At 43.4% G+C, this 12,606-nt stretch overlaps 1 protein-coding gene across 3 annotated transcripts in view; it reads right to left on the bottom strand.

The window, feature by feature from the left end:
* Positions 1-12,606, bottom strand: part of ETV6 (ETS variant transcription factor 6) — a 247,633-nt gene that overhangs the window by 24,197 nt on the left and 210,830 nt on the right. For all 3 annotated transcript variants that reach the window (XM_007967682.3, XM_007967684.3, XM_007967683.3), the window contains one exon: positions 158-703. In XM_007967682.3, the coding sequence (XP_007965873.1) occupies positions 158-703 (546 nt within the window). The remainder of the gene's footprint in view (positions 1-157; positions 704-12,606) is intronic.

Below are 12,606 nucleotides of genomic sequence, written 5' to 3'. Positions count from 1 at the left end.
TTCGCCTCATGCAGGCAGAAGCCTCCACTTGCCCTCACAGAGCCTTGGAGGGCGCCTAATTGGGAATGGTGCGAGGCTGGCTGCAAGGATCACAGGGGAGAGTGGGGCTTCGTCAGGTCTCCACGATGCTGGAGCAGCGAGAGGGGAGCTCACTCACCTGCTATTCTCCCAATGGGCATGGCGTGCTCTTCAGGGGGGGAGACAGAGACCATGATGTGGTTCATGTAAGCCAGGTCTTCCCGATGAGAGAGGTTGATGGGTTTCCCTTCTCTATGCAGCCCGTCCTCGGAGAGCCTGGATTGTTTGAAATCCACGGAGTGCCGGGGGTTCAGGATCAGAGGGTGCATGATGGGGCTGGGCATCAGCTGGATCACGCGTGTGCTCTCCTGCCGGGGGCTGGATGGCTTCGGGTGGGACTCAGAGGACGCTGGGCAGTGATTATTCTCCATGGGAGACACTGACAGAGGGTAGGACTCCTGGTGGTTGTTCTCCTGGTGCGGCCTGGGTCCCTGAGCTCTCTCAGCTGGGGAGAGTCGGCGGATCATGTTGTCCAGAGGGGACCGGAGGGGCCGCTGCTCGGGGTCAGGAGAAGGCCGGTGATTTGTCGTGATGGGTGACCTGGAGCGGTGCAACAGTTCAATGGTGGGAGGGTTGTGGTGCACATTATCCACGGATGGCCTGGGGGTCCTCTGGACACAGTTATCTGTGGAGCAGAGGGAAAGGCAATCACGGTGAGTTGGCAGAACAGGAACCTCCCCGTGGCTCTACAGGCGGTAAATGGAGGAGCGTGTAGGTATGTGTAAAGAACCTTTCTCCCCAGAATGCAGTGTCTTTTTCACCGCTTAACAATTTAAAGTGTGCATATTGAAACTATTTTTCTATTGCCAGGCAACCTAAGGATGTCTACAAGCATTCCGTTAATCACCTACCTGTGGCCTGTAAGCACAAGGAAGCCAAACATCCATGCCCTATCTTTTGGTCATCATTTAACTCTTCTACATCACTTTCTGAGGGGGAAAGGTTCTTAGGGGTTTCTCTTTAGATGCTTTCATTGACTTACATTTTCACAACTAAAATTTTCATATTCTCTACCTCTAGGAGTTATTAGTATTAGTGATAATGTTAATCATATTAGTAATAATTATTAGTAATAACTATATCTTAGATGTTGGATTACAGCACTCCTGGCTGGGTGCAGTGGCTCCCACCTGTAATCCCAGTTACTCGGGAGGCTGAGGTATGAGAATCACTTGAACCCAGGAGGTGGAGGTTGCAGTGAGCCAAGATCACACCACTGCACTCCAGCCTGGGTGACAGAGCAAAACTTTGTCTCAAGAAAGAAAGAAAAGAAAGAAAAGAAAGAAAAGAAAGAAAAGAAAGAAAAGAAAGAAAAGAAAGAAAGAAAGAAAGAAAGAAAGAAAGAAAGAAAGAAACCCCAACCTTACAGCACTCCTAACCAGGAGATACCACTAGTACCCCTGTTTTACAGATGATAAAACTGAGGCATAAAGAAGTTAAGCAACTTACCCAAGGCCACACAATCTCCTAACAGTCAGTTAGGAGATTAGAACCAGACTCCAGTCAGATTTTAGAACCTGTGTACTCATGACATCTGTCACTGCAACATAGAAACTACGACGCAAAGTCACCAAAAACTGCTCTAAGCATGCACAGTGGCCCCAATTTACAGAATGACAATCTTACTGAACTTGAAAGAACTTTTGGGAGCACTTTCCTTCTGAGTGCACAGACCCTACAAGTGCTCAGAGACAGGCAGAGGTAAGGAAGAAGCAGGATGAATGGACACCTCTAACAATACCTCTAACCCGTCCCACTCGAAGTTGCACGTGTGTGCGAGGATAACATCAGAAGTGTACACAGCTCAGCAACAGAAGTAGCTCTGAGGGCTGGGTTGGGGAATGGACCAGCACACACCTGGCTCCAGAAGTCCCTGCTGAGGTGCAGAAGGACAGAAATGTGCCCATAAAAATGGAGATTTCTACATGGCTGCTCACCCAACTCAATGAACTCTCTCTGGCCACATCTTTTCCGAGGGCAGTCTCACCAAAAGGATGTGCATGCTTGCTGTCCTTGTTCTGGTCAAAGAATTGTCCACAGTTCTAAGTAAAGCAAGTCAAACATATTACCTTTGTCCATTAAGATAATATATATATAAAGAACACATAAAGGGAATTCAGTAATTTGATAGGGTCCGTAAACAGAGACAGACATGGTGGTTTTAAGTTTTACACAGGGTTAAGAAGAAAATGGGGACTTTTTTCTTTTTTGAAAGTTCTACTAGATCTCATCTATCATATGAAACACTGAACAAAAATATTGTTCATAATATTAAAAGATCATCTCCTTGAAAGCAAAGGGCTTATTTTGTGACTGCTGTATAACCCACTGCCGTAAGTTCAAAAGTGCCTCATCATTGGAATAGCTATCAATAGGAGACTGATTTAATAAATTATAGTATATATCTCTAAACAATGGAGTACTATGTAAATGTAAAAAGGAATGAGGAGTATCTCAATATTTTGCTAAGGACTAGCATCCAGAATCTATGGTTAGATACGAAAAGCAAGATGAAGTATTTATGATCTGCCACCACTTATCTAAACAAGGAAAGGGGGAGTTTCAGTTTCAACAACAGTAGAGTGGCTTGTACCAAAGGAACCATCCTACGGATAGAAATGAAAGAAACTGTATTAAATACATTGAAAAAACTTTTTGAAGGTATCAAAGGCAGACAAAAACCAGGATTTCACTTTTGAAAGAAGGGACCTGCACAGGGTGAGGTCCATGTTTAAACAGCTTTCTCCCTGGTTCTGCTGATCTCCTAACTGCCCTATGCTGCATGCTCCTCCCTAGTCTGTGCCGCACACGGCAGTTAGAAGATAAACAGAAAGTTGCTTGAGATAGAGTAGGTAGTTGCCAGAATGGCAGAAAATTGAAGAAACAAATCCCATACAGTGGGAGCCTCAGAGGGGAGAGTGATTAAATGTAAAAGTTTCCTCAAATTCTTGTCTGACTACTGAATAGCCCAAGTGCCAGGGAGACCCTTTGGAGTTCAGTGAAAAGCAACAGTTGTATAATCAAAAGATATGAGCAGAAATCTCAGCTACTGGCTACTGCAGTGGAGAGAGAGTTCAGAGTTTGAGTCTCATCAAGTTTGAAGGCTCTGTAAACACTTCAGGCTGTTTGTTACCCCCGAATGACCACAATGTAGGAGTAAAAACCCTAGGACAAGGGGATCTGGCTAAGGGCAAAAGGCAAAATAGAAACAGATTGGACCTAATGAAACATAAGACCATGCCTCTACAGATTCAAAGTCACTGGCCAGTAATTTGATTGCCTGCTAGAACAAAAGTCAACACTCTTCAGTGGAACAGAACACAATCCAGTGTCTCAACGTGCTCAGCACCCAGTCACAATTTTCTAGATATGAGAAGAAATACAAACATGCTACTCATAATAAGGAGGCAAGGCCATCAACAGAAACAGAACTTGAGAAAATGCAGATGTTGGAATTAGCACAAACAAACAAACAGAAAAACTTTACAGCAGCTATTATAAATAAGTTCAAGCCCTAAAAGAAAACGATGGTTGTAATAAATGATGACACAGAGCCTGCCAAAAGGGAAATGGAATTAAAAAAAAGACAAAATAAAGATTCTATAATTGAAAAGTATAATATCTGAAATGAAAGACTGGACTAGATGGACTTAATAGCAGAATGGACATGAGAGAAGAAAGGGCTAGAAAATTTGAAGACAGATCAGTAAAAATGAAATCCAAACAAAACAAATCCTCAGTGACCTGTGGAACAATATCACATGGTCTAACACACATGTAATTGGTGTCTAAGAAGGAGAATACAGAAAGAAACAGGGTAGAATAAATTAAAAAATAATAGCTAGATTGTCCTCAAATTTGGTAACAACATTATCAACAACAGTAAATTCAAAGATCCAAGAATCTCAAGTAAGATATGTAAAATAAAAACCACACCCAGGTACACCATAGTCAAACTGCTGAAAACCAAAAATAAAGAGAAAATCTTGAAAGCAACAAGAGGAAAAAAAGAAACTATGTACGGGGGAGATTATACTAATATACTATATATGTATAGTATGATAGTATATATGATATATGGTGTATAACTAATACCATATAAGTATATACTTATACAGTATATATGTATACACTAATATTTATAATATATTATATATATGAATATACTAATTATTATTATTATTATTATTATTATTATTTTTTGAGATGGAGTCTCGCTCTGTCACCCAGGCTGGAGTGCAGTGGCCGGATCTCAGCTCACTGCAAGCTCCACCTCCCGGGTTCACGCCATTCTCCTGCCTCAGCCTCCTGAGTAGCTGGGACTACAGGCGCCCGCCACCTTGTGCGGCTAGTTTTTTTTTTTTTGTATTTTTTAGTAGAGATGGGGTTTCACCGGGTTAGCAACGATGGTTTTGATCTCCTGACCTCGTGATCCGCCCATCTTGGCCTCCCAAAGTGCTGGGATTACAGGCTTGAGCCACCGCGCCTGGCCGAATATACTAATTATGACTGACCTCTTTTAAAAAACCTGAAGAGAGGGACTGCTCAAACATACACACAAGAAGGATACAGATGGGAACCTATAGATTGAAAAAGACTTAAGAGATACATTAACCATTTGCAATGTATAGATGCTGTTTGGATTCTGATTCAAACTGTAAAAAACAATTTTTTTTTTTTTTTGAGGCGGAGTTTCGCTTTTGTTGTCCAGACTGGAGTGCAATGGAGCCATCTCGGCTCACTGCAACCTCCGCCTCCCAGAATTCAGGCGATTCTCCTGCCTCAGCCTTCCTGAGCAGCTGGGATTACAGGCACGCGCCACCACGCCCGGCTAATTTTGTATTTTTAGTAGAGACAGGGTTTCTGCATGTTGGTCAGGTTGGTCTCGAACTTTAGACCTCAGATGATCCACCCACCTCGGCCTCCCAAAGTGCTGGGACTATAGGCGTGAGCCACCGCGCCTGGCTGTAAAAAACATTTATGAGATGGTTGGCAAAAAGTGAACACTAGTAGATTATTTGATGATACCGAGGAACTACTAGTTTTCAAGTGATATGATGGTTCTGTGATTGATTTTATAGAGCCTTTTTTTGAGACCTATGTTGATACTAGGTCTTTGACTTGTTCTGGTCAAAGAGCAAGTACTGTTTTTTTTTTTTTTTTGAGACAGAGTCTCGCTCTGTTGCCCAGGCTGGAGTGCAGTGACGCGATCTCCGCTCACTGCAAGCTCCGCCTCCCGGGTTCACACCGTTCTCCTGCCTCAGCCTCCTGAGTAGCTGGGACTACAGGCACCTGCCACCACACCTGGCTAATTTTTTGCATTTTTAGTAGAGATGGGGTTTCACTGGGTTAGCCAGGATGGTCTCAATCTCCTGACCTTGTGATCCACCTGCCTCGGCCTCCCAAAGTGCTGGGATTACAGGCATGAGCCACCGCACCCAGCCTGTTGATACTATTTACAAGGGAAATTATGTATCTGGGATTTGCTATGAAATAATCTGGGATGGTGAAGGAGAGAGGAGGTAGACCACAGGGGAAAACAAGATTGGCCTTGAGTTGACCATCAAAACTGGTGATGGGTACATGGTGATTCATTATACAATTCTCTTTACTTTTGTATAGGTCTGGTATTTCCTGTTATAAAAAGTTTTTTTTTTTTTTTTTTTTTTTTTTTTTTTTTTAATGCTTAATTAACCTTGCAAGGATATAGGTTGGGATGACAAGCACTAACTTCCTCACTTTAACCCAAATGCATATAAATGCTTACCAGGCACCGACTAAAATGATCTGTAATCTTCTGGAGATAAGGCAAACTTTCCTTTTATAGATAATATGGATCTGAATTCTGCTGCCCATAGAAATGTATTTATCTTTTGTTCATGGTTCACTTTTCATTGTCACAGAGTATGATCACTGTAAACAACTGAAGACAGTTCCAGTTTGAACTTTCCTATATTTTCTTCTAAATGCCATTTACAGAATATCTTTCTTTACTTAAAAGCTTATTAAGGTTTAAAATACGTAAAGATGATGAAGACCGTGTATTGAAAAATCCCATTTCCTGAATCCATTTCCCATCTTATAAATTTCAAAACAGTCACAGGCGTTGGTCAGTAATCTGGTTACCTGCAGGCTTTCTTTGATGTCCTGGGCTTCAAGGCTTCGTATGTGGGTGTGCACTCAGGCCAGGCCTTAGGAAGTCTGGGAGGACCAGGAGAGGAAGAACTTTCATGCCAAGGGTAAAGGAGGAACTGATGTAATGTCCTGGAGAGATTTCACTCTCCGTTCCTGCCCAGACCTTGGGAACAATGCAGAAGGGTGATAGTGCTTTGGATAATCCAACTCAGATTCTACTTTGGACTCAGGATCCAGGCGGGAACAGGACTTGGAGGAGCTTGATTTATTTATTTCTCTGCAGATATCACTCAAAGAGGAAGTACTTGATGAAGCTGATAACATTAACAGTAGAGAACTGGATCCGAGGGTATTTAATTCCAGGCTCCTGGTGGTCTGGGCACAACCACTGTCAAGGCTGAGAGGACTGCAGTGAGACCTTGCAAGCTTTGTTTCAGTCTGCAAAGCAGCGCCCGTGTACCAAGTGGGCTATGACGTTCTTAGCCTACTGCCTGCCGCCTCTGTTATTATAAGTTGGCAACAGGGCATGGAAACTTACGAGACCAGAGCCGGCAGGCAGAGAAGCTCCGGACACAGGAAATGCACTGAGCGGACAGTGGGTGCATTAAATCCCCCAGATGTAGGAGTCTTCTGTCTAAAACAAGAAGATTTTTTTGGTCTGGCCTTGATGTCTGGGTTTGTTCTTGGTGAGCTGCCCAGCTGGAAAACTGGGAAATTATCCACATTGCCCTCATTGTGAAGGTCTTGATATGGAAGGGAAATATACAAGGAAGAGGGAGGGAAAGCCAGACATAATTAGTCCCTGTGGACACAGAAGGAAGGGAGGAAGAAAGACCAAGGACTGGCAGGGAACTGTCATTCTGGTTGGAAGTGTTTTCTGATCTCAAACCTTTTTCCTTGTAGACCTCTGTTAGACACAAATAATCCCTTCTTCTCACTGCCAAACAGCCTAAAATAAACCAGGACTTTAAATGTGGTAATTTTCTTTACAAAAAGGTCTGATTTCTTACCCTTTCCTCTTGTTAGGAAAGTTTCTCTACTTAAAAATTCATAAAAATTTGACCCCATTTAATCACGCTATAAATAATAAATAACTAGTAAACCTAAACAAACAAACAAAAATCTGCCTTTGGTGAAAGTTTTGACTGGTAAGTTTCCAGGGTACAGAAAAGGCTAAGATCAAGTTTGCATCTCACACACCAGGATCACATTTCCACCATTGTGCTTTCCCTAAGCCCACAGATGCTGGTCAGAGAAGAAGGTCACCAGGGAGATGCAAATCAACAGGCCCAGCAGGTAATGCTCACTCAAGCCTCAGTCCACTGGGTTTCACTTTCTCCCTATCCCAGTCATTTTGTTAAAATTTAGTGGGAGTATGAATGATACACAGAGCTAGACAGAAGTCATAAGCTCAAGGTCTTGAAGTGGAATTCAAACTATATTTCATATACCACTCCCGGTCTCCTATGCCCATTAGGGGATGAAAATCTCTCCCCCAAAATTCATAAGTTGAAGTCTTAACCCCTAGTACCCTCAGGATGTGATCTTATTTGGAAAGAGGGTCCTTGAGGATGCAGTTAGGATGAGGTCATTTTATGAACAGTCAATATGATTGGTGTCTTTATAAAAAGTATACTTTGGACTTAGAGACATACACAGGGGAAGAAAGGAGGTGAAGATGAAGGCAGAGACCTCCAAGGCAAGGAATGCCAAAGCTTGCCAGCAAACCACCAGAAAAGAGGAGAGAGTCATGGAACAGATCCTATCTCAAAGCTCTCAGAAGGAACCAAGTCTGGCACACCATGTTGACCTTTGACTTCTAACCTCCAGAACTGTGAGATGATAAATATCTGTTGTTTAAGCCACCCAGTTTGGGGTACTTTGTTACAGCGGCCCTAGCTAACTAATACACCCCCTACTCCAGTTACCTGAGGTTCAACCTCTGCTTGGTTTGGAGCCTTTCCACTTTGACTGTGTGCCCGGCATTTCAGCCTATTCATCCCCACAATGTGCCAATGTCACTGAACTCCCTTGGAGGGCCTGAGAAGAAAACTGCCCTAGTTTGGAGTGGATGATTCACATATGTTTGAGGTTACCAACAATAAACCCTGTGTACGCTCCTAGAATTTTATAAGCATTTGATGAAAGGGGCTAAACGAAACAAAATGGGTAACTTGTAGTACTCTGAGGCTTAATCTTCATTACTGCAGCAGGCCTGGGCAGGACTGCTTCCAAACAGGCCACCTTTCCAGGGGATCAGTAGAGAGAGTACATGCACATCTGCCGACACAGGAGGCCTCACAATCGGGGCTGCAGACTGCCTTGCTCTTCACAGGCAGTATGGGGGAGTCTCCCTTGTCTCCATAAAGCAGCACAAAAGAAGTGAATTAAGAAATCAAGAGATTGGATTTCCAATAAGCCAATTAGGTCTGTTTGGGTAAACCTCTCAATCATGTATAAGGCCTGGAGTCACAGGTGGCAGAGAGGTAAGGCAGAGAGGCCCTGGAGTGGGGAAAAGAGCAAGATGACCCCTTAACTGAGGGCTTCCTTCTCTGGAGGTGAAATCAAACTGCTCCCAGCTCCTTATCTCAAAGATCAGATGGCATTTCCCTAGGGGTAAAGGAAGTCTCTTGGAGACTTCCTGCCTGTCTTGTGAGAGTCATTCATGCATATTAGGGATCTCTTGCCCCTAAAACTTCTGGCTTAAGAGAGCACGCTAGCCCTAGGGCTAAAAGCAGCCTCCAGTTGGAGGACCCTGGTGCAGGCAGGGAGGGTGAGGGTCCCTTCTGTAACAGGCCAAGGGCCCAGATGCAAAGAGGGTCTCTGTACAATCCAGTCCCTACACGCCGTCACAAAAAACACATGCTGCAGCAGGGGCAAGGGTCAGAAGGTAAAAGGTCATGCCGCCCTACGCCCTGAAATACAGGAGGCAAAGCAGGAAGAAAGGTCCTGGAGAGGAAAGCAGGACTTGCAGAAGGCTGGAATGAGGCCGGGTCAAGGGAAAAAGGTGTTAAGTGGTGCTCGGGGGCCCAGCTCCCAGGGGGAGCAGGAAGTCAAGATCTTAACCTGTTTCTGATGGGACCTGTCATTACCTGCTGCCAGATTCAAGATTCCCAGAACAGAAAGGGGTGCAAAAAGGCTTACCTTGTAGTTCTTAAGGGAGGAGACAGCCAGAAGTGTAATACAAAGGTTCCAAAGGGGTCATGGAGGACTCAGTGCTCAACAGGTATTGCAAGGTAACATAGAACGCAAGCAGTGCTCACTTCCAAACAGGCTGTGTTATGAGAGTAATGAAGATTGGTACTTTAAATGTATTTTCCCACAGAAACCATAGTGCCCATGAATCCACGAAGGTGTTCTTGGATAACAGCGAGGGAGGCAACAGCCCTTCCCTACGTATAAGGTGCACAAACCTGATGTTTGCACAAAGTGCACGCAGTTGCGATATTGAGAATGGTTAGGAAAAGTGGAAGGAAAAACCAACTGCACAACATTGTCAATAGAGATGTACCACTACTGAAGTACACCTAAAAATGGTTAAAATGGTAAATGTTGTATATTTTATCCCAATTAAAAATTTACATAAAAAGAGGGGGGAAAACAACCAAATAATAGCCAGAAATATTGAATCATGATAATGAGTAACATTTACTGAGTGCTTGGCTATTCTAAGGGCATTTTCCATATTAACTCATTTCTTTCTTTTTTTTTTTTTTGAGACGGAGTCTCACTGGGTTGCCCAGGCTGGAGACTCATTTCTTTCTTACGTCAACCCTTTGAGATAGGTCCTGTCATTTTCCTTCTTTTACAGGTGGAGATCTGAGACCCAAGGCAGTTGCCTGAAGTCACACAGCCGGTAAACTGGGGAGCTGGGATTAGAACTCAGGTAGTCGGGGGATCTAGAGTGCATGCATATACGTGCCAGCATGCTCTCTGGCTCCGTCATGTATTACACGGTTAATATGTGTAACGAAAATGTCAAACCCCAGCCCACAGCCTCCTTGACCCTGCGGTCATCAACACGATTCCAGCAAAACTAGAGAATCGAGTGGTTTTACAACAATCGTGAAAGGATGTGACTTGAGCGACTAACGACTGCATCTACCTGGTGCCTACTAAGCAACTGTAGTGAGGGGCCAGCTTTCAAGGCGTGATCTCCTCAGGGGGTGGGTGATAGCCAGTGCTTCTGCTCTCAGAAGCCGGTGCCTGGCTCAGAACCCACAGTTCTCACAGGCTGGGAGATTTTCATGATGGCCCATCCATCCCAAGGGAGTTAATCATCTACAAGGGTGAATTCAGTCCAACTCAGCATGAGTTTTTAATATTATGAACTAGACATACTTTGGAGTCTCAAAAGTCATCTTTGACATTTTTGGGTATAAATTTGGCAGTAACATAAGCAGGGGACCTGCCACACACTGTACCCCAGTCAGGTGACCTGAAAACTGCTTTGGCGTCCTCATCTCCACAACTTCTACTCATCTTTCAATCATGTGCTCTATTTTCAGGGCGCCTGCACTACAAACATTCATGAAGATGTATTTTGGTCTCCTCATTCCGCGCAGTGGAATGAACGCAGGCACTGGCATCAACCCCACCTGGGTTTAAATCTTAGCGTTGCTACTTGATTTTGGGGCATGTTACTTTATTGCTCTTAACCTTTATTTTTTCATCTATAAAGTGGAGGTAATAATATCACCTTCTTTTATAGGGTGGTGGTGAGGATTAAATGATTCAAACATATAAGAGCTTAGAACAGGGCCGGCACACAACAAGGACCCAATAAGTGTTAGCTATTCTTTTGTTATTAAGAAGCAGATTCATACACCTCATCTTCTTTAATTGTCTCATTAAAATTGTATACAATTTCCTTCCGCCAAAGCAGTCTTGGGGCACTTAGGTTTGGTGGTGGGGCGGGAGGGGTACGATTCCCCTCAATAAAGCAATCATATAAATAAAACTTCTGTGGGCCATCACAGAACCCTCTCCATCTCTCACAAAGAAATGACTTCTCTCAATTATTGAGCCATTCCCATGTGCTAGTTGTAAGAAAAACTGAGATCGATTGTACTTCGAGGCTTGAAATTTCTCACCACTTGTGATTTCCACATTTACCTCGTGATAAAGAGTTGTCCCAGAGCAGAACTGCCATGTTAAACTGCACCCAGTGCTATAGAAACAATCTCCGCCCTGCATATGTGTGAATATCTGCACACTAAAGTGATTAAGAATCACTGCTCCATAATCTGTTTGATGGGGCAGAGGAAAGGATGGGACTGAAGAGCTGAAATTATCAAGCTCCAAGGGGGTGATGGGATGAGAACATTGGAGAAATCCAGATCTTACTCCTTCTCCCTACAGACTGCACATCCAGTCACATTTTTATTTTTGGGACCCAAAATAAAAGAATCTAAGGTATGAAAAGAAGTTATCAACACCCCTGCAACGTGATAAAATAAATTTATTTTATAGTCATTTGCTGGTCTGCTATTTCTAAAGATGCTTTGCCTCCTGGTTTTTGTGAAAGAAGTAATATCATTGTTTACTTTACCTCCTTCCTACATAACTACCTACCTGCATTCTAATTCATATTACAAAGATAAAATGAGTCGTAACAGTCAAGGAAAAAGAATGTCCTTAAACTGAGCTTTTTATGATGAAATAAGTGAATGACACTACTCTTGTTGCCACTCTCAAGAGGGGCAATGTTATCTGAAGTTCTCAATAAGGTGAGACAAATCAGGACAGAAGAGATTTTCTCCTGCTTCTGAGCAACACCAGGCAGGACACTGCTACGATTTTCTAGATTTTAGATGCTCAAGACCCCGAAGGAAGGGAATACGCCTTATCTTCATATCACCCAGGAAGACTCAGACTCCTTGGATGTAATGTGGGGATTTGAGAGCTGTAAGAGACTGCAGAAACCATTTAGTCTAACCCTCTTCTTGTAACTGGGGAGACAGAGTCAGAGAAATGAGAAACTTCAGCCCTTATAATCTGTTCTGGCAGAATGAAGGGTTAGGACCTGGTTTCCTGACTTCCAGATCTCATCCTTTAAAACACTTACGCGCGCACACACACACACACTCACACTCACACCCACTCACCCCAGTTTGTTGAGGATGGTCTGGTTCTGGTTTTGCCTGAATATTTGATATGTTGTCCTTGCTTGCTTACTGATGGAGCCCTGTGTCACTGTCATAAGTGTGTTGGTATGGGTGAAAAATTACAAGGTTAACCAAATTATATAAAATCACCCTTCCTTCCCATAACTGATAAGGAAAAAGGGTGAAAATGCTGGTTTTTCTAGAGGTAAGTGTAATCTGAGGACTGCTTTGCTCAAGGCATGATGTGATTTCAGAATGGACTACATTATAGAGGTAATGAATGTTC

This window comes from Chlorocebus sabaeus, chromosome 11, assembly GCF_047675955.1.
Source record: "Chlorocebus sabaeus isolate Y175 chromosome 11, mChlSab1.0.hap1, whole genome shotgun sequence".
Taxonomy (NCBI): domain Eukaryota; kingdom Metazoa; phylum Chordata; class Mammalia; order Primates; family Cercopithecidae; genus Chlorocebus; species Chlorocebus sabaeus.
This window is presented reverse-complemented; position numbering and strand designations above follow the sequence as displayed.